This window comes from Symphalangus syndactylus, chromosome 20 (genome assembly GCF_028878055.3).
Source record: "Symphalangus syndactylus isolate Jambi chromosome 20, NHGRI_mSymSyn1-v2.1_pri, whole genome shotgun sequence".
NCBI classification, from domain to species: Eukaryota; Metazoa; Chordata; class Mammalia; order Primates; family Hylobatidae; genus Symphalangus; species Symphalangus syndactylus.
The window spans coordinates 63,432,275-63,453,956 of record NC_072442.2 but is presented as its reverse complement, the minus strand read 5'-3'; the positions used below and the strand labels follow the sequence as shown (position 1 = coordinate 63,453,956).

At 59.2% G+C, this 21,682-nt stretch overlaps 3 protein-coding genes across 27 annotated transcripts in view; 2 read left to right on the top strand and 1 right to left on the bottom strand.

Annotated features, from left to right (window-relative positions):
- Positions 1-15,572, top strand: part of MINK1 (misshapen like kinase 1) — a 71,182-nt gene extending 55,610 nt beyond the window's left edge. The window contains exons 5-34 of one of the 24 annotated variants that reach the window (XM_063628375.1): positions 1,852-1,962; positions 2,404-2,494; positions 2,957-3,087; positions 3,384-3,438; positions 3,593-3,671; positions 3,924-4,099; positions 4,585-4,654; positions 5,075-5,285; positions 7,193-7,309; positions 7,768-7,854; positions 8,063-8,281; positions 8,497-8,670; positions 9,062-9,262; positions 9,699-9,784; positions 9,949-10,059; positions 10,203-10,315; positions 10,529-10,617; positions 10,824-10,847; positions 10,972-11,135; positions 11,507-11,609; positions 11,690-11,827; positions 12,029-12,137; positions 12,569-12,736; positions 12,844-12,987; positions 13,200-13,334; positions 13,529-13,629; positions 13,719-13,868; positions 13,955-14,114; positions 14,201-14,340; positions 14,715-15,572. In XM_063628375.1, the coding sequence (XP_063484445.1) occupies positions 1,852-1,962; positions 2,404-2,494; positions 2,957-3,087; positions 3,384-3,438; positions 3,593-3,671; positions 3,924-4,099; positions 4,585-4,654; positions 5,075-5,285; positions 7,193-7,309; positions 7,768-7,854; positions 8,063-8,281; positions 8,497-8,670; positions 9,062-9,262; positions 9,699-9,784; positions 9,949-10,059; positions 10,203-10,315; positions 10,529-10,617; positions 10,824-10,847; positions 10,972-11,135; positions 11,507-11,609; positions 11,690-11,827; positions 12,029-12,137; positions 12,569-12,736; positions 12,844-12,987; positions 13,200-13,334; positions 13,529-13,629; positions 13,719-13,868; positions 13,955-14,114; positions 14,201-14,340; positions 14,715-14,798 (3,741 nt within the window). In that variant the 3' untranslated portion in view covers positions 14,799-15,572. Of the gene's footprint in view, positions 1-1,851; positions 1,963-2,403; positions 2,495-2,956; positions 3,088-3,383; positions 3,439-3,592; positions 3,672-3,923; positions 4,100-4,584; positions 4,655-5,074; positions 5,286-7,192; positions 7,310-7,767; positions 7,855-8,062; positions 8,282-8,496; positions 8,671-9,001; positions 9,263-9,698; positions 9,785-9,948; positions 10,060-10,202; positions 10,316-10,528; positions 10,618-10,823; positions 10,848-10,971; positions 11,136-11,503; positions 11,610-11,689; positions 11,828-12,028; positions 12,138-12,568; positions 12,737-12,843; positions 12,988-13,199; positions 13,335-13,528; positions 13,630-13,718; positions 13,869-13,954; positions 14,115-14,200; positions 14,341-14,714 lie in introns of all 24 variants that reach the window. The other 23 variants (XM_063628372.1, XM_055257872.2, XM_055257873.2 and 20 more) reach the window with 23 other exon arrangements.
- A 587-nt stretch (positions 15,573-16,159) lies between these two features.
- CHRNE (cholinergic receptor nicotinic epsilon subunit) lies at positions 16,160-20,604 on the bottom strand. The gene is made up of 12 exons (XM_055257918.2): positions 20,559-20,604; positions 20,165-20,307; positions 19,994-20,038; positions 19,762-19,871; positions 19,477-19,632; positions 19,085-19,185; positions 18,551-18,751; positions 18,354-18,468; positions 17,005-17,119; positions 16,735-16,921; positions 16,544-16,650; positions 16,160-16,434 (listed from the first exon to the last, which is right to left on the bottom strand). Exons 1-12 carry the CDS (start codon positions 20,602-20,604, stop codon positions 16,279-16,281), a joined length of 1,482 nt encoding a protein of 493 aa, XP_055113893.2. The 3' UTR covers positions 16,160-16,278.
- On the top strand, positions 17,085-20,460 carry C20H17orf107 (chromosome 20 C17orf107 homolog). 2 transcript variants are annotated; one of them, XM_055257944.2, is made up of 4 exons: positions 17,085-17,369; positions 17,477-17,686; positions 17,776-18,045; positions 18,126-20,460. In XM_055257944.2, the coding sequence occupies exons 1-4, from the start codon at positions 17,304-17,306 to the stop codon at positions 18,222-18,224; spliced, it is 645 nt and encodes a 214-aa protein (XP_055113919.1). In that variant the 5' UTR covers positions 17,085-17,303; the 3' UTR covers positions 18,225-20,460. The 2 variants fall into 2 exon arrangements, with proteins under 2 accessions (XP_055113919.1, XP_055113920.1); XM_055257945.2 differs by having other exon boundaries at positions 17,106-17,369; positions 17,776-18,249.
- Positions 20,605-21,682: the final 1,078 nt, after the last annotated feature.

Sequence of the window (21,682 nt, the reverse complement as noted above, 5' to 3'; positions counted from 1 at the left end):
AGCAGACCTGGAGAATCACTGATTCTTAGCCCCTTTTCTGCTTCTAAGTCAGGGACTGGCAAACTTTTTCTGTGAAGGACCAGATAGTAAATATTTCAGGCTTTGCGGGTCATATTTGCTGTCCCAGCTGCACAATTCTGTTGTTGTACCACGAAAGCAGCAATAGTCAGTACGTAAACAAATGAGCGTGGCTATACCCCCAGCACCTTCACTGAGGTCACTCAAATTTCAATGTTTTTTCACTTTCACATGTCATAAAATAGGATTCCTTTTTTTGTTTTTTCCCGCAACCATTTAAAAATGTAAAAACCAGTCCAGACGCAATGGCTGGAGCCTGCAATCCCAGCACTTTGGGAGGCTGAAGTGGGTGGATCACCTGAGGTCAGGAGTTCAAGACCAGCCTGGCCAACACGGTGACACCCCGTCTCTACTGAAAATACCAAAATTAGCTGGGTGTGGTGGCACGCGCCTGTAATCCCAGCTACTTGGGAGGCTGAAGCAGGAGAATCGCTTGAACCTGGGAGGCGGAGGTTGCAGTGAGCTGAGATCGCGCCACTGCACTCCACCACTCCACTCTGGACGACAGAGTAAGACCCTGTCTCAAAAAAAAAAAAAAAAAAGTAAAAACCATTCTTGACTTGCTGACCATATAGAAGCCAGCCTTGGGCCAGCCCTGATCCAAAGCAGAAGTTCTTTTTTTTTTTTTTGAGACAGAGTCTCGCTCTGTCGCTCAGGATGGAGTGCAGTGACGCGATCTCGGCTCACTGCAACCTCTGCCTCCCGGGTTCAAGCGATTCTCCTGCCTCAGCGTCCTGAGTAGCTGGGATTACAGGTGCCCACCACCACGCCCAGCTAATTTTTTGTATTTTTAGTAGAGATGCGGTTTCACCGTGTTAGCCAGGATGGTCTCGAACTCCTGACCTTGTGATCCGCCCGCTTCAGCCTCCCAAAGTGCTGGGATTACAGGCTTGAGCCACTGCGCCTGGCCCAAAGCAGTAGTGTTTTGTTTTTGTTGTTTTTTTTTTGAGACAGAGTCTCACTCTGTCACCCAGGCTGGAGTTCAGTGGCGCAATCTCGGCTCACTGCAAGCTCCACCTCCCGGGTTCACGCCATTCTCCTGCCTCAGCCTCCCAAGTAGCTGGGACTACAGGAGCCCGCCACCACGCCCGGCTACTTTTTTGGTTTTTTTTTTTTGTTTTTTTTAGTAGAGACGGGGTTTCACCGTGTTATCCAGGATGGTCTTGAACTCCTAACCTCGTGATCCACCCGCCTCAGCCTCCCAAAGTGTTGAGATTACAGGCATGAGCCACCACGCCCAGCCTGTAAAGCAGGCTAAAGTTCTTAACTGCTTTAGGGTTTGGAATCCCAATGAGAATCTGATGAAAGTACTAGACCCTTCCTCAAGGAAAATGCATATACCTGCATCATTTTGTCTACAGTTTCAGGGATTCCTTGGACTCCTACCCTAAACCCAGCCCCACCGTGCCAGTTCTTTTCCATCTGTATTCCTTCTCCTGTCTCTGTCTTTTTTTTTTTTTTTTTGAGATGGAGTCTTGCTCACCATGTTGGCCAGGCTGGTCTTGAACTCCAGGTGATCCGCCTGCCTCAGCCTCCCAAAGTGCTGGGAGTATAGGCATGAGCCACCGCACCCAGCCTTTTTCCCTCTCTCTCTTGACTTCAGGAAGTCCTGTGGCCTTTGTGAGGCTTCTGTGGTCCTTGCTCTCTAGCTCATACCAGTTCTAACCCCAAGGTCTCTTATCCTCCTCCAGGAGTCTAGCAGGGGATTGGGGCAGGGGTGGGAGGGCTTGTCTGACTGATACTTTTCCTTTTGGTACCTTCCCGGGATCCTAGCTGGTGATGGAGTTCTGTGGTGCTGGTTCAGTGACTGACCTGGTAAAGAACACGAAAGGCAACGCCCTGAAGGAGGACTGTATCGCCTATATCTGCAGGGAGATCCTCAGGGTGAGCTCAAGGCCCCTCGCCTTGTCTTCTCCTCCTCTGCTACCCTGGCTTGAGCTTCTCCATGAGCAAAGATCCTCCCTGCGCTGGGAGGAGACATAAGTGCCCTCTTTAGGGAGCAGCAGGCCTGATGCGGGTGGGATGTGGAAGCAGGGTCCCCACCTTGGGAAGTCTCAGGCTGTTGGAGGAGACAAGCTCCTGCTTCCAAGCTCTGCCGCTTCTCCACCTGTAACCCTGCAACTGCTGCGAATTCACCTGGAGCCACCACTCTGAGGAAGCTCTCCAGGACAGCTCAGCTTGCTTGGGCTCCTGGTGGAGAGGGTCTGCTCCTTCAGCCCAACCCTGTCCAGACTGATTGCTCCTTGTCCCCTCAACTCACTCCCCACTTACTCTTTCCCACCCCATCCAACACCATGGCTGATTTTCCCTGTTCTCATGTCCCAGGGTCTGGCCCATCTCCATGCCCACAAGGTGATCCATCGAGACATCAAGGGGCAGAATGTGCTGCTGACAGAGAATGCTGAGGTCAAGCTAGGTGCGCCGGCTCCTTCTGAGGCTGACGAGGCCGTTTTACCTCCAGAACAGAGAATGACGGGCCCCTTTTTCCCTCTGGTGGCTCAGGCCCAACTCCCTCCCTATTGGGGAGGCTCACTCCCTCCCACTTCCCCTCTCCCCCTGGAATACCCTGCCTCCTGCTGAAAATCCCTCAGGAAGCTCTTCACCTGTCACCTGTTATGGGCCAGGTGCTCTGCAGGTTGCTCTGGGGAAATGGGATCTGATGCTGTCCGTGATCCTTTTACCTGGATTTTTCTCTAAGATGTAGGAAGATGGAATCGGGTTCTTCAGGATGTTGGTGGGGTAAAGGAGGGTGCTGGGGTGTCTGGGTCGGGCCAGGACCACAGCTGGCTCAGGCAAGTCCTGTGTGTGCACGCAGGGATGTGAGGCAAGGGAGCAGAGGTGACTCCCCATGCTGACCCCTCCCTCTGTGTCTTCACAGTGGATTTTGGGGTGAGTGCTCAGCTGGACCGCACCGTGGGCAGACGGAACACTTTCATTGGGACTCCCTACTGGATGGCTCCAGAGGTCATCGCCTGTGATGAGAACCCCGATGCCACCTACGATTACAGGGTATGGAGTGGAAAGTTGGGAGCATGGGGGCTGCCAAGGGCAGGAAGCAATATGGGGACCATGGGGCCTGAACAGGCTGGGGACAGAGGAAGGTTGGATGATGTTAGCAGTGAGGGGTTGGGGCGCATCTTATGACAAGGCAAGTGTGGGTGGGAAGATGCGATGGGTTGGAGGGCACTGCTGCAGGAAGGGGTGTGGCCCAGGAAGGCTCCTGAGAGGCCAGGATGGTGGGTGAAGAGAGGTTGCAGGGCAGAGTTATCAGGAATATTCACTTGTTCCTTCTCTTCCGTCTACAGAGTGACATTTGGTCTCTAGGAATCACAGCCATCGAGATGGCAGAGGGAGCGCCCCGTAAGTTCTGAGTCTGCCGGGAGTAGGAGGGGAGGGAAAGGAAGGGCCCAGAGAGTGGCTGTAGGGAGGAGGTGGGTCCTGGGATCCTGCCAAGGAAGGGTCCTATAGCTCCCAGTGCAGTGAAAGGGACTGAGGGTGTCTCTTCTGTGTCCAGCTCTGTGTGACATGCACCCCATGCGAGCCCTCTTCCTCATTCCTCGGAACCCTCCGCCCAGGCTCAAGTCCAAGAAGTGGTAGGTCTCTGAGAGTGTGGGCTCTGGGAAGGAAGGTCCCTGGACAAGGCCATCCCCACCTTCGTGCCCTCTGTGCTCAGGCTTGGATCTCACCAGAGAAGAGATTTTGTGGGGCAGAGGGCAGTGACTGGTGTTGGGATATGAAGACAGGAGGGATGTCAAGGTGGCTTGTAGATGAATGATCCACCATCTTCCTCCTGCACCCATCCCTTCTGAGGGGACCCTCCCAGTGTGAGCCACCACTGTTTCCAGGTCTAAGAAGTTCATTGACTTCATTGACACATGTCTCATCAAGACTTACCTGAGCCGCCCACCCACGGAGCAGCTACTGAAGTTTCCCTTCATCCGGGACCAGCCCACGGAGCGGCAGGTCCGCATCCAGCTTAAGGACCACATTGACCGATCCCGGAAGAAGCGGGGTGAGAAAGGTCAGTGGGCAGGCTGGAGGGGGCAGGTACCAGGGGACACTTCAGCCTGGCTCCTCTCTGCCAGCCCTGCTCGCTCCTGGCTCCCCTTCTTGCTCCCCTCCTTGGCCCCAGTTCTCCCTGTCCAAGGAGATCGTTCTCAAACTTGCAACTGCCGAGGGATTTTCTCTCCTTTCCCTCCCAATCTGAGTCAGCCTTCCAAAAGAGGACCGGCCTTTCACATCCTTACAAAAACTCCATGCTAAGCACATGCGTGTGCGAGCACAAGCACAGGCTCTGCCACACCTCAGCTGCCCCGGGACCAGTCCCGGTCCCTGTCCAGGCCCACACCTGAGACCCACTGTCCTCCCATTGCCTCCAGGAAGTGGGTGGGGCCCCTCATGCTTGCCCACCCAGAGAGACCTTCTGGTTATCCCCACCCGAGGTTTCCCTGGCCCACGGCGGGTCTGGGGCACTGGGTGAGATAACTGCAGTGGCCTCCCCTGCAGAGGAGACAGAATATGAGTACAGCGGCAGCGAGGAGGAAGATGACAGCCATGGAGAGGAGGGAGAGCCAAGGTAGGCCTGGCAGGCGGAGTGGGGGTTGGGGGGGTCATTGCTGAGTGGGGGAACTATGGTGGTGCTTGGCTTTGGGGACTATCGGCCTGGGGGTGGTGGGCACAGAGAGGTAGAGACTCCTAGAAACCAAATTCCTGAGTGCTAAGAAGTGGAACGAATGACTGAGCAAGAGCTGGGGAGAGAGCAGTTCCAGGGTGAATGTGGGGCACAGCAGTAATAGGAAAGGAGAACAGGAGTGAAGACCGGGCAGAAGGGGACGGGAAGTCTCCTGGCCACCTGGGGGTGTCCAGAGGCAGAGGCTTTGATCCAGTTAAAGCACCCACTCAGGCGGGCCCACGGGGTTGAGAGTGGGCCCACGGGGTTGAGAGTGGATCCAACAGGGTTCTGACCCCAACGCTTCTTTGTGCCACCCCTGCCCAGCTCCATCATGAACGTGCCTGGAGAGTCGACTCTACGCCGGGAGTTTCTCCGGCTCCAGCAGGAAAATAAGAGCAACTCAGAGGCTTTAAAACAGCAGCAGCAGCTGCAGCAGCAGCAGCAGCGAGACCCCGAGGCACACATCAAACACCTGCTGCACCAGCGGCAGCGGCGCATAGAGGAGCAGAAGGAGGAGCGGCGCCGCGTGGAGGAGGTGGGCTGTCTCCGAAGGGCCCAGGCCTGGCACGGCCTCCTGCTGACCTGCCCCTGGGTCCATTAGGGTCTCGGAGAACAGGTTTTAAAATGCCTTAAATGAATGGCATTTCTGTTGAAACAATTACATGATTTCAAATTTCATGATGAGCTGGACTTAACAAGAAATGTAATCCCATCACTTTGGGAGGCTGAGGTGGGTAGATCACCTGAGGTCAGGAGTTTGAGACCAGCCTGGCCAACATGGTGAAACCCCATCTCTACTAATAATACAAAAATTAGCCAGGCATGGTGGTGCATGCCTGTAACCCCAGCTACTCCGGAGGCTGAGGCAGGAGAATTGCTTGAACCCGGGAGGCGGAGGTTGCAGTGAGCAGACATCACACCACTGCACTCCAGCCTGGGTGACAGAGTGAGACTCCATCTCTAATAATAATAATAATAAGCAAAAACCTGCAGCACCCACACTGTCCACCTGCTACCACCAAAGCAGGCCCTCTCATAATTTGCAAGGAAACCTGCTACAGAAGAGCCTTGTGCAGTTTTGAAAATATAGGCCAGGCGCTGTGGCTCACGCCTGTAATCCCAGCACTTTGAGAGGCTGAGGCAGGCGGATCATGAAGTCAGGAGTTCGAGACCAGCCTGTCTAATATGGTGAAACCCCATCTCTACTAAAAATACAAAAAATTAGCCGGGCATGGTGGTGCACGCGCCTGTAGTTCCAGCTACTCAGGAGGCTGAGGCAGGAGAATCGCTTGAACCTGGGAGGTGGAGGTTGTAGTGAGCCGAGATCACGCCACTGCACTCCAGCCTGGGGAAGAGAGCAAGACTCCATCTCAAAAAAATAAAAAAGTAAAATAAATATAGCGTTCAGATAGCATAGTAACAAAGTCCTATCTTTTTTTTTTTTTTTTTTTTTGAGATGGGGTTTTGCTCTTGTTGCCCAGGCTGGCGAGTGCAATGGTGCGCTCTAGGCTCACCGCAAAATCTCCATCTCCCAGGTTCAAGCGATTCTCCTGCCTCAGCCTCCCGAGGAGCTGGGATTACAGGAATGCGCCACCACGCCCGGCTAATTTTGTATTTTTTCAGTAGAGACAGGGTTTCTGCATGTTGGTCAGGCTGGTCTCGAACTCCGACCTCAGGTGATGCACCTGCCTCGGCCTCCCAAAGTGCTGGGATTACAGGCGTGAGCTACCATGCCTGGCCACAAAGTCCTATCTAACAAGGGGTTACCCGGAGAAGGTGTGCCGGCAACTTCATTGCAGAAGTAGGCACAAGTTCCCTCAAGTGTAAGGGTCCCTTAGGGCTTGTGCTTTTGTTGTTGTTGGTGGTGGTGGTGGTGGTGGTGGTGGTGGTGGTGGTGGTGGTGGTGGTGGTGGTGGTAGTGGTAGACTTTGTGGAAGCCACCACAGAAATACCGTGAAAGTAAAGTACCACTTGGTCATCGGCGCTTGTCAAGGAGTGGGCCAGGTCCCTCTTTTCTGTGCTTTCTGTGCACGGGCACCTGGTGCCTGCCCTCTTGTGGCCAAAGGCTATCACTACGACTCGCTCTATATGGACTTCAGGCGAAGGTCGATTTTAGGCTAGGAGTGCTGGGGAGGCTTGTTTTGAGTTCGGGTTTTGTTTGTTTGGTGCGGTGTGGGGAGTGGAAGGTGTTGTCTAGCTAAGCCCACCACACAGGCAGCAGTCAGTCTCACAGCCTCTCTCATCACAGCCACCGGCTGTTTACCCGAGCCCAGCCCTGCGGGCCCTTGGGTGGGGATGGGTATAGTTGCAGAAACAAGCGGAAGCTGGTCTCTCTCACCACCCTCCGTGGTGAGCAAGGAGAGCTCCCCTCCCTGTCCATGGAGGGACAGTGCTGACGCGATGTCCGATGTGGTTCTTAAGACCACCTGGCCCTCCCCACAGCAACAGCGGCGGGAGCGGGAGCAGCGGAAGCTGCAGGAGAAGGAGCAGCAGCGGCGGCTGGAGGACATGCAGGCTCTGCGGCGGGAGGAGGAGCGGCGGCAGGCGGAGCGCGAGCAGGTAGAGCGCCGCACCCACATCCCTGCCCTCCCGCCCTCCTGCTCCTGCTGCCTGCCGCCCCTGCTCCCCGTGCCCTTCCCCCTTCTCTCCCCCACCCCCAGATTCCTCCTATCTTTTCTAGCTTCACTCTTTCTCTCTGTTTTCTCCCACCCTTCAACCCCAACCCTGGCCCCCTCCCTCCTCCTTCCCTGCCTCATTCCCATCTCTTTACCCCATCCCTGACTCTCCCCGGCCCCGTCCTCATCCCCCCTCATTCCCTGTGCCCTCTTCTTCCCCATCTGTGCCACATGGCCCCCCGGGGCTCATGCCATCCCCTCCCCTGCCTCTCTCTTACTCTTCCCCTGCACCCCTCCTCCTCCTCCTGCGGATCCCTTCCTCCTTCAACTCGCTGCTGCTGCCCTCCTCTGCCTCTTCCTCCTTCCGTCCCTCTGCCCCCCACCCCACACCCCGTCCCCCAGGAATATATTCGTCACAGGCTAGAGGAGGAGCAGCGACAGCTCGAGATCCTTCAGCAACAGCTGCTCCAGGAACAGGCCCTGCTGCTGGTAACGGGTCCCTCAGCGTCCTCTGGGAAGATGCTCTTCAGAGCTTCTTTGCTGGAACGGGATGGGAACACTTCAAGGGAAGGGATTCACCCAGGACATCAAGGGAATACATCTCCTCTCTAGGCAGTTGGAGAAAAGAGAGGGCATGCCTGCTCTAACTCCCAGGGCCACACCCTGCTGAGCCCTCTCTCCCTACCCTTGGGCCCAGGAATACAAGCGGAAGCAGCTGGAAGAGCAGCGGCAGTCAGAGCGTCTCCAGCGGCAGCTGCAGCAGGAGCATGCCTACCTCAAGTCCCTGCAGCAGCAGCAACAGCAGCAGCAGCTTCAGAAACAGCAGCAGCAGCAGCTCCTGCCTGGGGACAGGAAGCCCCTGTACCATTATGGTCGGGGCATGAATCCCGCTGACAAACCAGCCTGGGCCCGAGAGGTACTCACTGCCTCCTTTGCCCCCTGAGACTCCAGTCCCACTGCCTGAGGCCTGGAGAGCCACAAGAAGTAGTTGTTCACAGTAGCAGGCACCGAGCAGGGGAAAGGAGCACACAGCACAGAGCATAGGGCGGGAGTGGTTACTGCAGGTGGGACCCTCAGTTTTGAGAACAGGGAGGCAAGAGCTGGCCTGCTTGACATCCCTTCACATCACAGGTAGAAGAGAGAACAAGGATGAACAAGCAGCAGAACTCTCCCTTGGCCAAGAGCAAGCCAGGCAGCACGGGGCCTGAGCCCCCCATCCCCCAGGCCTCCCCCGGGCCCCCAGGACCCCTCTCCCAGACTCCTCCTATGCAGAGGCCGGTGGAGCCCCAGGAGGGACCGCACAAGGTGAGTCTCTCCCCACTTCTGTCTTAATGAAGACACAGGGAGCTTTGCTCAGAGCACAGGTACACACACACGCGTGCACACACACACACACACACACACACCTGCTCAGCCCTGAGCCAGGATTACAGAGCACAGGCTTTGTGGACAGAGACACTCACCTGCTTCTTGCTGCCTGTGTCTGTCCTGACTTAGCTGTCCTCAGGCTCAAGGAACCCCTTGTCCTTCAATGGAGAAAGGGGCAACTAAAGTCCCTTCCCACCCCAGGCCCCGATTCGCAGGTGGGGATGTGCCATGGAGCAGGCAGCCCACCCTCCCTGGTCTCTCCCTGCAGAGCCTGGTGGCACACCGGGTCCCACTGAAGCCATATGCAGCACCTGTACCCCGATCCCAGTCCCTGCAGGACCAGCCCACCCGAAACCTGGCTGCCTTCCCAGCCTCCCATGACCCCGACCCTGCCATCCCCGCACCCACTGCCACGCCCAGTGCCCGAGGAGCTGTCATCCGCCAGAATTCAGACCCCACCTCTGAAGGACCTGGCCCCAGCCCGAACCCCCCAGCCTGGGTCCGCCCAGATAACGAGGCCCCACCCAAGGTAAGGACAGCCCTGCGGGCCCAGGGAAAAGCAGAGAGCTAGTCGTGAGGAGAAGGAGGGCAGTGAAGGGGCGGGCCACATGGAGGAAGAGTGCAGGGCGGGAAGCGAGAGAAAGCTAGGGCGCTGCCCTGCCAGGGTCAGCTGTCCAGCGGAGGAGGCAACGTGGAGGGGTGGCATCGATCCCCGTGGGGAGCGTGGGAACGGAGAAACAAACGCCCAGGGTGTTTTGGGGACGCTGAGGGGCAGACTTTGCGAGTTAGAACCACAGCTCCACCATCTCCCAGCTTCATAACCCTGGACGTATTCACTAACTTCCCTGAACCTCAGTTTTCTCATCCGTCAAAGTGGGGGAACTCACCTCTCAGAGGTGAGGCTTAAACGTCTGAGAAGTGCCCGTCGCAGCGCCAGCTCGCAGCACGTGGACTTCTCTCCACAGGTGCCTCAGAGGACCTCATCTATCGCCACTGCCCTTAACACCAGTGGGGCCGGAGGGTCCCGGCCAGCCCAGGCAATCCGTGCCAGGTAATGCCTGGGTAGGGCAACGCCTGGGTGAGGTCTGAGGGCAGCCTAGGGAGTAGGGGGGCACAGGGACTTTACCAGCCTACCCGCCTAGGGGTGGGCAAGCCCCAGCCCCATCACCTCAGCGCCCCCCCTGCCCCCTCGGCACCCCTGTGCTCCCTTCACAGACCTCGCAGCAACTCCGCCTGGCAAATCTATCTGCAAAGGCGGGCAGAGCGGGGCACCCCAAAGCCTCCAGGGCCCCCTGCTCAGCCCCCTGGCCCGCCCAACGCCTCTAGGTAATAGAGTTGTCCCCCGACTCACTCCCACCTCTCACTTCTGCCACCTGCTTCCCTGGTGATGGCTCCCTCTGCAGTGCAGCTCAGCACCCCAGAGAGGGGAGCACCCTGCCTCCCTGACCCTGACTCTGCACCCCCAACAGTAACCCCGACCTCAGGAGGAGCGACCCTGGCTGGGAACGCTCGGACAGCGTCCTTCCAGCCTCTCACGGGCACCTCCCCCAGGCTGGCTCACTGGAGCGGAACCGCGTGGGAGGTATGTGAGACAGGGCTGGGCAGCCTGCCCTGGGCCTGGAGTCTTATCACGATGGACCCTGCCTTTGGTGGCTTTGGACTGGGACACCCACAGGGACAGGGAGGACCTGCATGGGTATGGAACTTGGGGCTGAGTTCTGGGGCTCAGGGTGTGGGCTTGAGGCCATCCCTTGTCCAGGCATCAGTGACCTTCTTCTTCCACCCTGCTGTCCAGCCTCCTCCAAACTGGACAGCTCCCCAGTGCTCTCCCCTGGGAATAAAGCCAAGCCCGATGACCACCGCTCACGGCCAGGCCGGCCCGCAGTGAGTCGCCTGGTGGCAGGCATGGCCTGCCTCATCCTGGTTTGGGGCTTAGCCCCAGGGAGCTGGGTGTCAGGGGTGGGGTCTCTGCTGATCTACTGAGAAGGGCTGTGGGGATGGAGGGACTGGTGCTTCTCATGGTACTAACCTTTTCTAACCTCTCTCCTAACCTCTCTCCTGGCTCTTTCTTCCCCTGCGGCCCCTCCCAGAGCTATAAGCGAGCAATTGGTGAGGTTAGTGAGATGGGCCTGCTTGTGGGAGCCCCTCCTGTCGCCCTGCTGGGCTGTCCCGGCACCGTTTGTCTACCTCCACCCAGGCCCAGCTTCTCCCTGCCCCTCACGTGGCTCCTCCCTGCAGGACTTCGTGTTGCTGAAAGAGCGGACCCTGGACGAGGCCCCTCGGCCTCCCAAGAAGGCCATGGACTACTCATCGTCCAGCGAGGAGGTGGAAAGCAGTGAGGAGGACGAGGAGGAAGGCGAAGGCGGGCCATCAGAGGGGAGCAGAGACACCCCTGGGGGCCGGTACGACATTGGGAGTGGGGCCCTCCCACTCTAAGGCACAGGGAGGGAGGGGAAGTGGCAGTGGGGGAGAGGTGGGGCTTTGGGGCAAGTCTGAGGGAGAGCGGCTCCCTTCGCTAGAGAGTGGGGTGAGGGTGCAGGTTCCTGTCTCTCTCCCGCTGCCCTGTGTGTTGTGGGGTGGCCTCTTCAAGTGCCTGTCTGCCCCTTGCCAGCCTGCCCTGTGGGCCATGCAGGGAAGCACCTCACGGTGGAGCAGGTTGTGTTTTGACTAGAGACAAAAGCCTGGGCTCTGGCAGCCATCTGCTGCCTTTGGCACTTCTGTGGCCATGGGCAGGACCTGGAGGGGGCCCCACCTTCCTCCTCTCTCACAGCAGCGATGGGGATACAGACAGCGTCAGCACCATGGTGGTCCATGACGTCGAGGAGATCACCGGGACCCAGCCCCCATACGGGGGCGGCACCATGGTGGTCCAGCGCGTGAGTGAGCCTCTGCTCCCTCCCCTGTACCTGTGTGTGCCCTTCCCAGCCCCACGCCAACCCTGCCCTCTGTCCTGTAGACCCCTGAAGAGGAGCGGAACCTGCTACATGCTGACAGCAATGGGTATACAAACCTGCCTGACGTGGTCCAGCCCAGCCACTCACCCACCGAGAACAGCAAAGGCCAAAGCCCGCCCTCGAAGGATGGGAGCGGTGACGTAAGTGGGTCAGAGGCAGGTCCGCTGGGAGAGAAGAGCCCTGGCGATGGGCAGGAGGTCCGGGTGCTGGGTCAGGGTGGAGCGCTGGGAGCTGGACAGCGGGGGTGTCAGTTGGGGAGCTGGAGCCTGGGGAACAGCAGCAGGGGCAGGGCCGCAGCTGGACTTGCACTTGTTTGCCTGACTGCTGCCCCCCTACCACAGTACCAGTCTCGTGGGCTGGTAAAGGCCCCTGGCAAGAGCTCGTTCACGATGTTTGTGGATCTAGGGATCTACCAGCCTGGAGGCAGTGGGGACAGCATCCCCATCACAGGTGAGGACAGGAGGACAGACCTGCTGTGAGGCTGGGGTCCAGGGGCAGCCTGGAGGGGAGCACGGTGGTCTTGAGATGCAGCCTCACAAAGCATAGCCACAGGACCTCTCCCTTGGGCCCTAGCACCTGCCTGGGCACAGAGGCAAGGAAGGGCCTCTGCGACCCCTCCACAGGACAGGAAATGCTCAGAGTTGCCAGGGGACCTGGGCAAAGACTCAAAGCTAACAAGTGACAGAAATGGGACTTGAGCCAGGCCTTTTGACTCCAAGTCCAGCACTCTATCCCCCTCTCCCGTGCACCTCCTCTCCTCCTGTCTTTCTCCTCCTTTCTGCGTATTATGAGGTGCCAAGACCTGATATAGGGGATGGAGGTAAAAAGAGATGGGGTGAGAAGCTGCAGCCCCTCCTCCTGCCTCCTCCTCCTTCTGGCAGCCCTGGTGGGTGGAGAGGGCACTCGGCTCGACCAGCTGCAGTACGACGTGAGGAAGGGCTCTGTGGTCAACGTGAACCCCACCAACACCCGAGCCCACAGTGAGACCCCTGAGATCCGGAAGTACAAGAAGCGATTCAACTCCGAGATCCTCTGTGCAGCCCTTTGGGGTAAGCCGGGGCAGGAACAGCTGAGGAGGCTCTGGCGTGGCTCTCACGCTCCTGGTTAGGTGAGGGCCTGGCTGAGCCTCTGACCTGCCCAAGGGCTCCTGTTGCAGGGGTCAACCTGCTGGTGGGCACGGAGAACGGGCTGATGTTGCTGGACCGAAGTGGGCAGGGCAAGGTGTATGGACTCATTGGGCGGCGACGCTTCCAGCAGATGGATGTGCTGGAGGGGCTCAACCTGCTCATCACCATCTCAGGTACAGGTGTGGTGAGTGGGGGAGGGAGGAGGGGCTCAGCTCCTTGGCGCTGTCACCGTCTTCTGCCTGGGAGGAGGGCAGCCTTGGTCCAGGCACTGGAAGGTGGGGCCACACTTTCTCACCCCTTGTGGTATGCTGACAGAGGAGGCCAGGGCGGTGGCAGTCGGGCCTCAGATGAGCATGTGGGGTGTGTATGTCTGTCCATCCCTCAGGGAAAAGGAACAAGCTGCGGGTGTATTACCTGTCCTGGCTCCGCAACAAGATTCTGCACAATGACCCAGAAGTGGAGAAGAAGCAGGGCTGGACCACCGTGGGGGACATGGAGGGCTGCGGGCACTACCGTGTCGGTGAGGATGTCACAACAGAGTGGCCAGCACATACTTGTTCATGAAGAGAGAGAAATGGATCTGGGTCTAATGGCTGAGAAAGCCTGGGAGCCAGGGACTTGGGGCCTGGGTGGGGCAGTATAGTGACAGACCACAGGGAGGCGCCGTGGCCCAAGAAGGGAAGTCTCAGCATCCCTCTTCTCTCCCGCCCCCAGTGAAATACGAGCGGATTAAGTTCCTGGTCATCGCCCTCAAGAGCTCCGTGGAGGTGTATGCCTGGGCCCCCAAACCCTACCACAAGTTCATGGCCTTCAAGGTAATCCCAGCCTCGGTCCCTAACACCATCTGGAGTCCCAGCGTCTCTCCCCGTGCCCCTGAGCCCTCCTCTCCTCCGGTTCTCCGCAGTCCTTTGCCGACCTCCCTCACCGCCCTCTGCTGGTCGACCTGACAGTAGAGGAGGGGCAGCGGCTTAAGGTCATCTATGGCTCCAGTGCTGGCTTCCATGCTGTGGATGTCGACTCGGGGAACAGCTATGACATCTACATCCCTGTGCACGTGAGCTCGGCAGGGCTGCTGGGGGAGTGGGATGGCCCAGTCTGGGCACCAGACACGGAGACTCTAGCCCACCTCCTTCTCCCCAGATCCAGAGCCAGATCACGCCCCATGCCATCATCTTCCTCCCCAACACCGACGGCATGGAGATGCTGCTGTGCTACGAGGACGAGGGTGTCTACGTCAACACGTACGGGCGGATCATTAAGGATGTGGTGCTGCAGTGGGGAGAGATGCCTACTTCTGTGGGTAAGTGAGCTGCCGCCCTCCCGGCCACATGCCCCTGAGGTGGCCCCGGGGTGCAGCCTGCTCAGCCCTTCACCTGTTCCCCACAGCCTACATCTGCTCCAACCAGATAATGGGCTGGGGTGAGAAAGCCATTGAGATCCGCTCTGTGGAGACAGGCCACCTCGACGGGGTCTTCATGCACAAACGAGCTCAGAGGCTCAAGTTCCTATGTGAGCGGAATGACAAGGTGGGAGGCTCCTTCCCTCTGAAAGCCCTGCCGTCCCGGCTGCCATGACCCTAGGCCCCTGGGCAGAGTTCTGGGGAGAGGATGGGGGTGGCGGCTTCTTGAAAGCGGGCCCCTCTGGGAGCTGGGAGGGCAGTCAGCCACTACCACTGCCCTGCGCTCCCTTCAGCTTCTGAGGACTTTCCAGCTGGCACTCAGGGGGCTGGTGGTGCACCCTCTCCCCTAACATCCCAGCCTTTCCTCCGGGTGAGGGGCACTGTGAGTCTCTCTCCCTCACCTCTTCTGCCACCCCTTCTTCCCCAATCCCAGTTAATTGAGACCCCCCGCCAGCCCAGCCCAGCCCAGCCCTTGGTGACTTCTTCTCCTGCCCCACCCAGGTATTTTTTGCCTCAGTCCGCTCTGGGGGCAGCAGCCAAGTTTACTTCATGACTCTGAACCGTAACTGCATCATGAACTGGTGACAGGGCCCTGGGCTGGGGCTGTCCCACACTGGACCCAGCTCTCCCCCTGCAGCCAGGCTTCCCGGGCCGCCCCTCTTTCCCCTCCCTGGGCTTTTGCTTTTACTGGTTTGATTCACTGGAGCCTGCTGGGAACGTGACCTCTGACCCCTGATGCTTTCGTGATCACGTGACCATCCTCTTCCCCAACATGTCCTCTTCCCAAAACTGTGCCTGTCCCCAGCTTCTGGGGAGGGACACAGCTTCCCCTTCCCAGGAATTGAGTGGGCCTAGCCCCTCCCCCCTTTTCTCCATTTAAGAGGAGAGTGCTTGGGGCTTGAACCCCTTACCCCACTGCTGCTGACTGGGCAGGGCCCTGGACCCCTTTATTTGCACGTCAGGGGAGCCGGCTCCCCCCTTGAATGTACCAGACCCTGGGGGGGGTCACTGGGCCCTAGATTTTTGGGGGGGGTCACCAGCCACTCCAGGGGCAGGGACCATTTCTTCATTTTCTGAAAGCACTTTAATGATTCCCCTTCCCCCAAACTCCAGGGAATGGAGGGGGGGACCCTGCCAGCCAAAACATTCCCCCCATTCCCAACCCCCATCTCCTCTTCTAGCCCGTGCCCTTCCCTGGTGGAGGGAGGGAGCAGGGAACCCTCACTCTCCCCGCCCCTTGCTTGCATCTGTATATAGTGTGAGCAGCAAGTAACCCTCCTCCTCCCTCCCCCCCACCCCCCTCAATGTAGTGGCCTTGGATATCCTGTTTGTTAATAAAGAAAATTCAACCAGCTCCCACCATGCAGGCCGCATTTTCTTGCTTTCTGTCAGTCCTAGGCGGAGAGAGCCTCCAGGGGTGGGGAAGAAAGGGGCGGGGTGGGGAAGAAAGGGGCGGGGTGGGGAAGAAAGGGGCGGGGTGGGCTGGGATCTGCAATGAGCGAGCCTCATGGGGTGGGATGGGCAGTGCTGGGCCAAGAAAACCTAGAAGAAATGACTGCGGGAGGGCCAGGGCAGCCTCAGCCCTAAACCTGTGGGCCTGAGGGCCACCAGCACTGAAGGTGTTTGGTTCCCACCCGCTCCAGCAGAGCCAGACCAGGGAAGAAGGGGGTTTCCTGGCTCCAGCCTCCCCCTGTGCAAGTCCTGCAAAGGGGTCTCCTGTTTGGCTATGAGAGGAATATATATAGCTCACAAGCTGGCAGCCACCAGAATCCCGTGGGGCTGGGCCTGAGAAAGGCTGGGAGGTCAGCAAGGCTGAAGGGCAGTCCTTGCTTTCTGGAGGACTGGCACCTGAGAGCCTGTGTGAACCGTTTCCTCCTGCTGACCCCTGGACTGCGGCCAGGCCTACACACGCCAAGGAGTGGGCACACACCATTCTTCTTGCGAAGTTCACAAAATGCAGATTGATCAGCAGTGGGAAGGGATCATAATGCCGTGGTGGCGGCAGCCTACTTTTTCAAAATCAATTTCCCACTAGAGATGGGTGGGAAATTGAAGTCGGTACGCGCTAAGGCTGGATACACGGTGGGTACGGGAGATCAGGCACTCGGTTGAAGTAGGCCCCGAGGAAGATGAGGCTGGAGCCCACGCTGAAAAGCACCAGAGCGGCCCAGAAGCAGATGTTGTCAAGGGCATTCCCCATGCGCACCCAGTCGGACACTTCCTGGGGAAGGGTCAGCACAGTCAGTAAAGACGCAGCTGCAGGAGCCAGCGGCATGGGAGACAGTGGGGGGCCTCTGCCGCACTCCACCCGCCTCTGGCTCCTGTCCCACCTCGCCGGTGGCCTCCTGATCTCTCGTGCTCTCGGCCACGAAGTTCACGGCATCCACACAGCAGCGGACCTCGGGGGCGGCGGCACCCAGGCTCTGGCAGAAGGCAGCTGGCGGGGAAAACACCGGGGTGGGCCTTAGGAGCCTCCCCCGTGGCAGGCACGCCCCGCGGCCGGCCGGGCCACTGTTCTCACCCGTCCAGGCCCCGTGCCGGTGCCTCTGCCCCTCAAACACGAGCTCGCTCCGTGGCTTTTTCAGTATCAGCTCCTCCGCGCGGAGCAGTAAGCCCACCGACGACGCCCGCCTTGGGGGCGAGGCGGCCCGGGAGGCCTCGGGGGGCGTCGGGGAGCCCAGGAGGCGCGGCAGTAGCTCCAGAAGAACCTGGGGCAGGGGCGGGGCTTAGAGGGCGGGGTTAGTACGAAGCCCCACCCCCACCCGGGCCGCACCGCCCTCACCGCGCTTACGTGGCGCAGCCGCAGGGACACGGCGTGGGTGGTGGGCGTCCGCAGGGACACGTTGAGCACGATGACGCAATTCATGACAATGAGCGTGGCGACCACCATGACGAAAATAAGGAACCTGAGGAGCCCGGAATGCGTGACATCACCGCTCCTCCTCCCAGCTACCGAAGGCGCCGTGCGCTCTCTGACCTCACAAACACGGCTTCTCCTGGCACGGGCTGGTTACGCCCTCCAGCTGTGCCCCCTACACGACGACAGACGCGTCCCCCAGCCCTTCTCCCGTCCTACCACTTGTGGCGGCCATGAAGGGGACCCCCAGCTCCCTGGACACCCTGATGTGGATCTACCACTTCCACAGCTCCACCGAGGTGAGGCTACGCCCGCCGAAGGCTGCACCTCGAGACCTTCTGGGTAGGTCTCCTGTGCGCCCCTGTGACCCCTGCCCTGCTACTCTACTGCTCTGCTCCTTCTCCAGGTGGCCCTCCAGCCCCCGCTTCTGTCTTCCCTGGAACTCTCCGTGGCCGCAGCCCATGAATATCTGGAGCAGAGATTCAGAGAGCTGAAGTCCCTGGAGCCACCGGAGCCAAAGATGCAGGGCATGCTGCCCGCCCCGAAGCCAACCCTGGGGCTGGTGTTAAGAGAAGCCGCAGCCAGCCTCGTGAGCTTCGGCGCCACCTTGTTAGAGGTGGGGTACTGGGGGGCTCAGGATACGCGGCGATCGAGCAGCGGGAACAAGGACCTCTACCTCCCCGCTAACCCGTGCCCCCAATGCAGATCTCAGCCCTGTGGCTGCAGCAGGAGGCGCGGCGACTAGACGGCAGTGCGGGCCCAGCCCCAGACGGCAGGAATCCGGGTGCAGCGCTGAGCCAGGTAGCCCAGGCCGCAGGGCAGGGGGCTCGGCAAGCTGGGGCTGTGATGGGCGCCGGCGCCCGGCTCCTAGTCCAGGGAGCGTGGCTATGCCTGTGTGGACGGGGTCTGCAGGAGTCTGCCTCATTCCTGCAACAGTGGCAACAGCAGCTAGGCCTCGGAACCCCCGGAGAACCGGTGAGCTCGGGACGCGGGGTGAGTTAGGGGCCAGAGGCGGCGGGGCTAGGGAGGCACTGAGCCTGACCGTCCCCCAACAGAGCTACTCAGGAGACCTCCAGGTGACGTCCAGCAGCAGTGAGGAGGACGGCGGACCAGGGAATCCATCCCCGTACCACCCCTACCCAGCGTCCGAATAAAGCCCAGGGCGGGGCGAGACAGCCAGAGCTTTTCCCGAGGTCTCTGGGTTTTGGCCACGCCCCCACCTGACAACCTCCCCGGCCCCGCCCTTCACACTGGCCACGCCCCCGCGGGGGCTCCACTGTCACCTGCCCAGGAGCGGCACGCTCAGAGACGTCTCTGGGATTTTCTGGGCTATGAGGAACAAGAAGACAGTCTGGGCGAGCAGGACGTTGATGGAGACCGTGCATTTCTGGCCGCCGGCTGGAGGGAGAGCCGGTGAGAGCGGGCCCCGCCTCCCGGGAGCGAGCCCGGGTTTGGGGGTAGGTTCGGGGCCACTGCTTACCCTGCGCTGGCAGGAAGTAGGCGAGCAGCACCAGGCCCGAGATGAGCACACAGGGCACGATGATGTTAATGACGTAGAAGAGCGGCTTCCGGCGGATTATGAGCGAGTAGATGACGTCAGTCTCCCCTGGGCCGTCGGTGGCGCCACCGTGGTGGCGGCGGATCACCCCCGGGCAGAAGTCGATGGCCCACTCGCCGTTCTCTGCAGGACGGAGGCACGGTCAGCTGGCTGTCGGAGCGGGGCGCCCGCCAAGCTGACAGCGGGCTGAAGAGGAGGCTGCGGCTGTCTGCACCAGGGTCATGGGCCGTCAGGATGGGGGCAATTCGGGCAGAAAAGGGCATTCTCGTTGAGGGTATGGAAAGCCAGAAGGCAGGACTAGAGTAACAATCGCGAATGATTTCAGGACAGGGGTAGGCTAAACCCAGTTGTGGAAGTCACCCTCCAGTGTCGTTAGTCCAGGGCAAGCCCACCCTGGAAGTCCCCTCTCTGGACCTCGTCTAGAAGCGGGTTTTTCTGAGCAGGCAGGGGCTTCACCAGTATAGGCTTCTGTGTCGATGTCGATCTTGTTAATGGTCTTGCCGTAGTCGTCTACGGCAAAAGTGAACTCCACCTCTTCGGCATTGTACGTCTGAGAGCTGCGGAGCCAGGGCCGGGAGTCCACCCCACAAGCTCTGACCTGGGCCCCGGCCTCAGGCCCAGCCCTGGAAGCTGGGATCTAGCGGGGCCGCAAGGCTTCACCCAAGCCCAAGCCCGCGCTCCTCTGTTCCCACCTGTACCTCCGGCCGCGCTGGAGCCTCCCACCCCGTGCCTACGCCTGGCTCCGCCTCCAGCGCACAGCCCCGCCCCGAGGGCGGTGCTTCCCGGTTGGCCCCGCCCCATAAGGCCCCCTCCCATAATCGTTCGGGCCTCGGAGTAACTCTTCCCACCGGAAAATAAGCGAACAGTTCTGCCAATCGAAGGGGAAGTAGGTGACCTCCACTGCACAGACGCTGCGGTAGATGGCCGGAGGCAACCACGTCACGGAGCCGCCCTCGTAGACCAGCACGTTGGCGTCGTAGGCCACTCCGAACTGGCCATCAATACTGTGGGCTCGGGGAAACCGAGGTTTTTGCACAGATCTGCACCCTCTCGGAGTACCCCCTTCCCCAACCAAGTCCAGCCCGCACCCCAGGCCGGCTTCCCTCCAGCCTAGCGTCTGGCCCAGTTCTCACTTGTTTTCCAGCACAATCTCTGGCAGCCACACGAGTTCTGAAGGGACTCTCAGGGTTTCTATACCCCCAAAGTCGTCCTTGCTGTAGTTGAGTCGGTAATCCCGCCAGTCCTAAGGGGTGGGAGACGGAAGGCCGCGTGCCCTGCATCTCCCACCTGGCGCTGCCTGGGAGGGTTTGGGGGAAAAGGGGTCCCCTGGACAAGACCTCACACCGTTCCCCAGATTTGACTCACGATTCCAATCCAGACGCTAGTGGTGAGAGTCTCTTCTTTTTCATTCTGCAGATGGGAGATGGGGGTGATTGAAGTGAGATTTCAGGGCCAGAAGTGAGCTTTAGGACAGAGCTCAGCGGTTGGGGCCAGAAGTGGGATTTTTGGCTTAAGATGAGGGTGGGGGTAACTTACCAGTGAGATGAGATTCGTCAGGGTGACCTTGAGGCTGACGGTGACAGTATCCTCAGGCTCCCGCACTGGCCGGCTTCCTGGATCATAGTTGTCGAAGAGATGGTGATAAAGACGCAGTTCCTCGTTCTTCCCCACACCCCTGCCTGCGATGGGGTCAAGAAGGAAGGGTCATTGGCAATGAAAAGGCTGGAGCACCTCTCCTCCCCTCTGCCTCCCCTGGGTCCTCACAGGCCTCTGAGGCTGTGTATTATCAGTATCTGTCTCCTAAACCAATTATACTGTGCCTGGGAACCAAACGCTGTGTCTCAGTCTCCATCTTGCTGTCTTTGCTTTCCCAGTCCCTTTACGTCAGTATCTGTGTGTGTCCAATTGCCCCTCCAGCCCCTATCCATACCGAGAAGCCCCAAGAGGAGCAGGACCCCAAGCAGAGCCCCTGCCATCCTGCTGCCTGGTTCTCAGGGTTATTCTGAGCTCTGGCAGGCTTGGAGGGGGCAGGCCAGGGTGCCTGTGTGAGGGGGAGGAGGGTGTTAGTTCCGGGCTGTTAGGGGACTGTCACTTAATCCTCTACTAACCCCTGCTGCAGCTGGGGACATTTTGGCTGCTTCCAGAGGCAGCTGCCCCATCCTGTGTTTCCTGCCCCTGCCCCACCCCAGCCCAGCGTCCTTTGCCTGGTCTTTGGCCAGCTCCCCAGCCACAGATGTGAGCCTCTCCTGAGAGGCACCTGCAACCACAATCCTAGTAGCAGGGGGTGGGTGACAGTGCTTTCAGCAGGCACTGTTGTCCTTTGAGTAAGCTGCCCTGTGTAGGTGACCCTGCCTGATGAACACATCTGGGGATGTGACACACCCCTTGACTCCCATTCTCACCCATGTGGAACACACACTATCACCACCCAAGTTCACAATGCCTTTCCTGCCGGCAGAGTGGCAAAAAAGTCTCCATGAAGACCTGATAAAGAGACAGGTGGTCACAGGGGATTAGCCCTGCGGTACAGAGATTCCATCTAGCAAAGGAGATCATATAAAGGGCCCACCTCCTTCCACAACCTGATCGCCAGGTTTGCCCATGCCCAGCCCCTCTGGGTGTGAGCACCAGTGGGAGACTTGTTTCTCTTTGTCTATCCCTGCTGCCACCTTGTGGTCACAGATGATAGTACCGTCTTCCCCATCCTACTCTCCTAAACACACACATACACACACACCTGATGACACCTTAATAGATCCTTTTGATGTTCCTTTTAATTTTTTTTTTTTGAGACCGAGTCTTGCTCTGGCGCCCAGGCTGGAGTGCAGTGGCGTGATCTCAGCTCACTGCAACCTCCGCCTCCTGGGTTCAAGCGATTCTCCTGCCTCAGCCTCCGGAGTAGCTGGGACTACAGGTGCATGCCACCACGCCTGGCTAATTTTTGTATTTTTTAGTAGAGATGGGGTTTCACCATGTTGGCCAGGATGGTCTCGATCTTCTGACCTCGTGATCCACCTGCCTCGGCCTCCCAAAGTGCTGGGATTATATGGGATT

Coding starts and splice junctions, on each gene's coding strand:
- C20H17orf107 (XM_055257944.2), top strand. CDS start 17,304: ATGAAGGGGACCCCCAGCTCCCTGGACACCCTGATGTGGATCTACCAC. Junction 17,687..17,775: donor TCGGCGCCACCTTGTTAGAG/GTGGGGTACTGG, acceptor CCCCCAATGCAG/ATCTCAGCCCTGTGGCTGCA. Junction 18,046..18,125: donor TCGGAACCCCCGGAGAACCG/GTGAGCTCGGGA, acceptor GTCCCCCAACAG/AGCTACTCAGGAGACCTCCA.
- CHRNE (XM_055257918.2), bottom strand. CDS start 20,604: ATGGCAGGGGCTCTGCTTGGGGTCCTGCTCCTCTTGGGGCTTCTCG. Junction 20,308..20,558: donor GCTCCTCTTGGGGCTTCTCG/GTATGGATAGGG, acceptor ACCCCATCGCAG/GCAGGGGTGTGGGGAAGAAC. Junction 16,922..17,004: donor TGTCCCTGCGGCTGCGCCAC/GTAAGCGCGGTG, acceptor CCCCTGCCCCAG/GTTCTTCTGGAGCTACTGCC.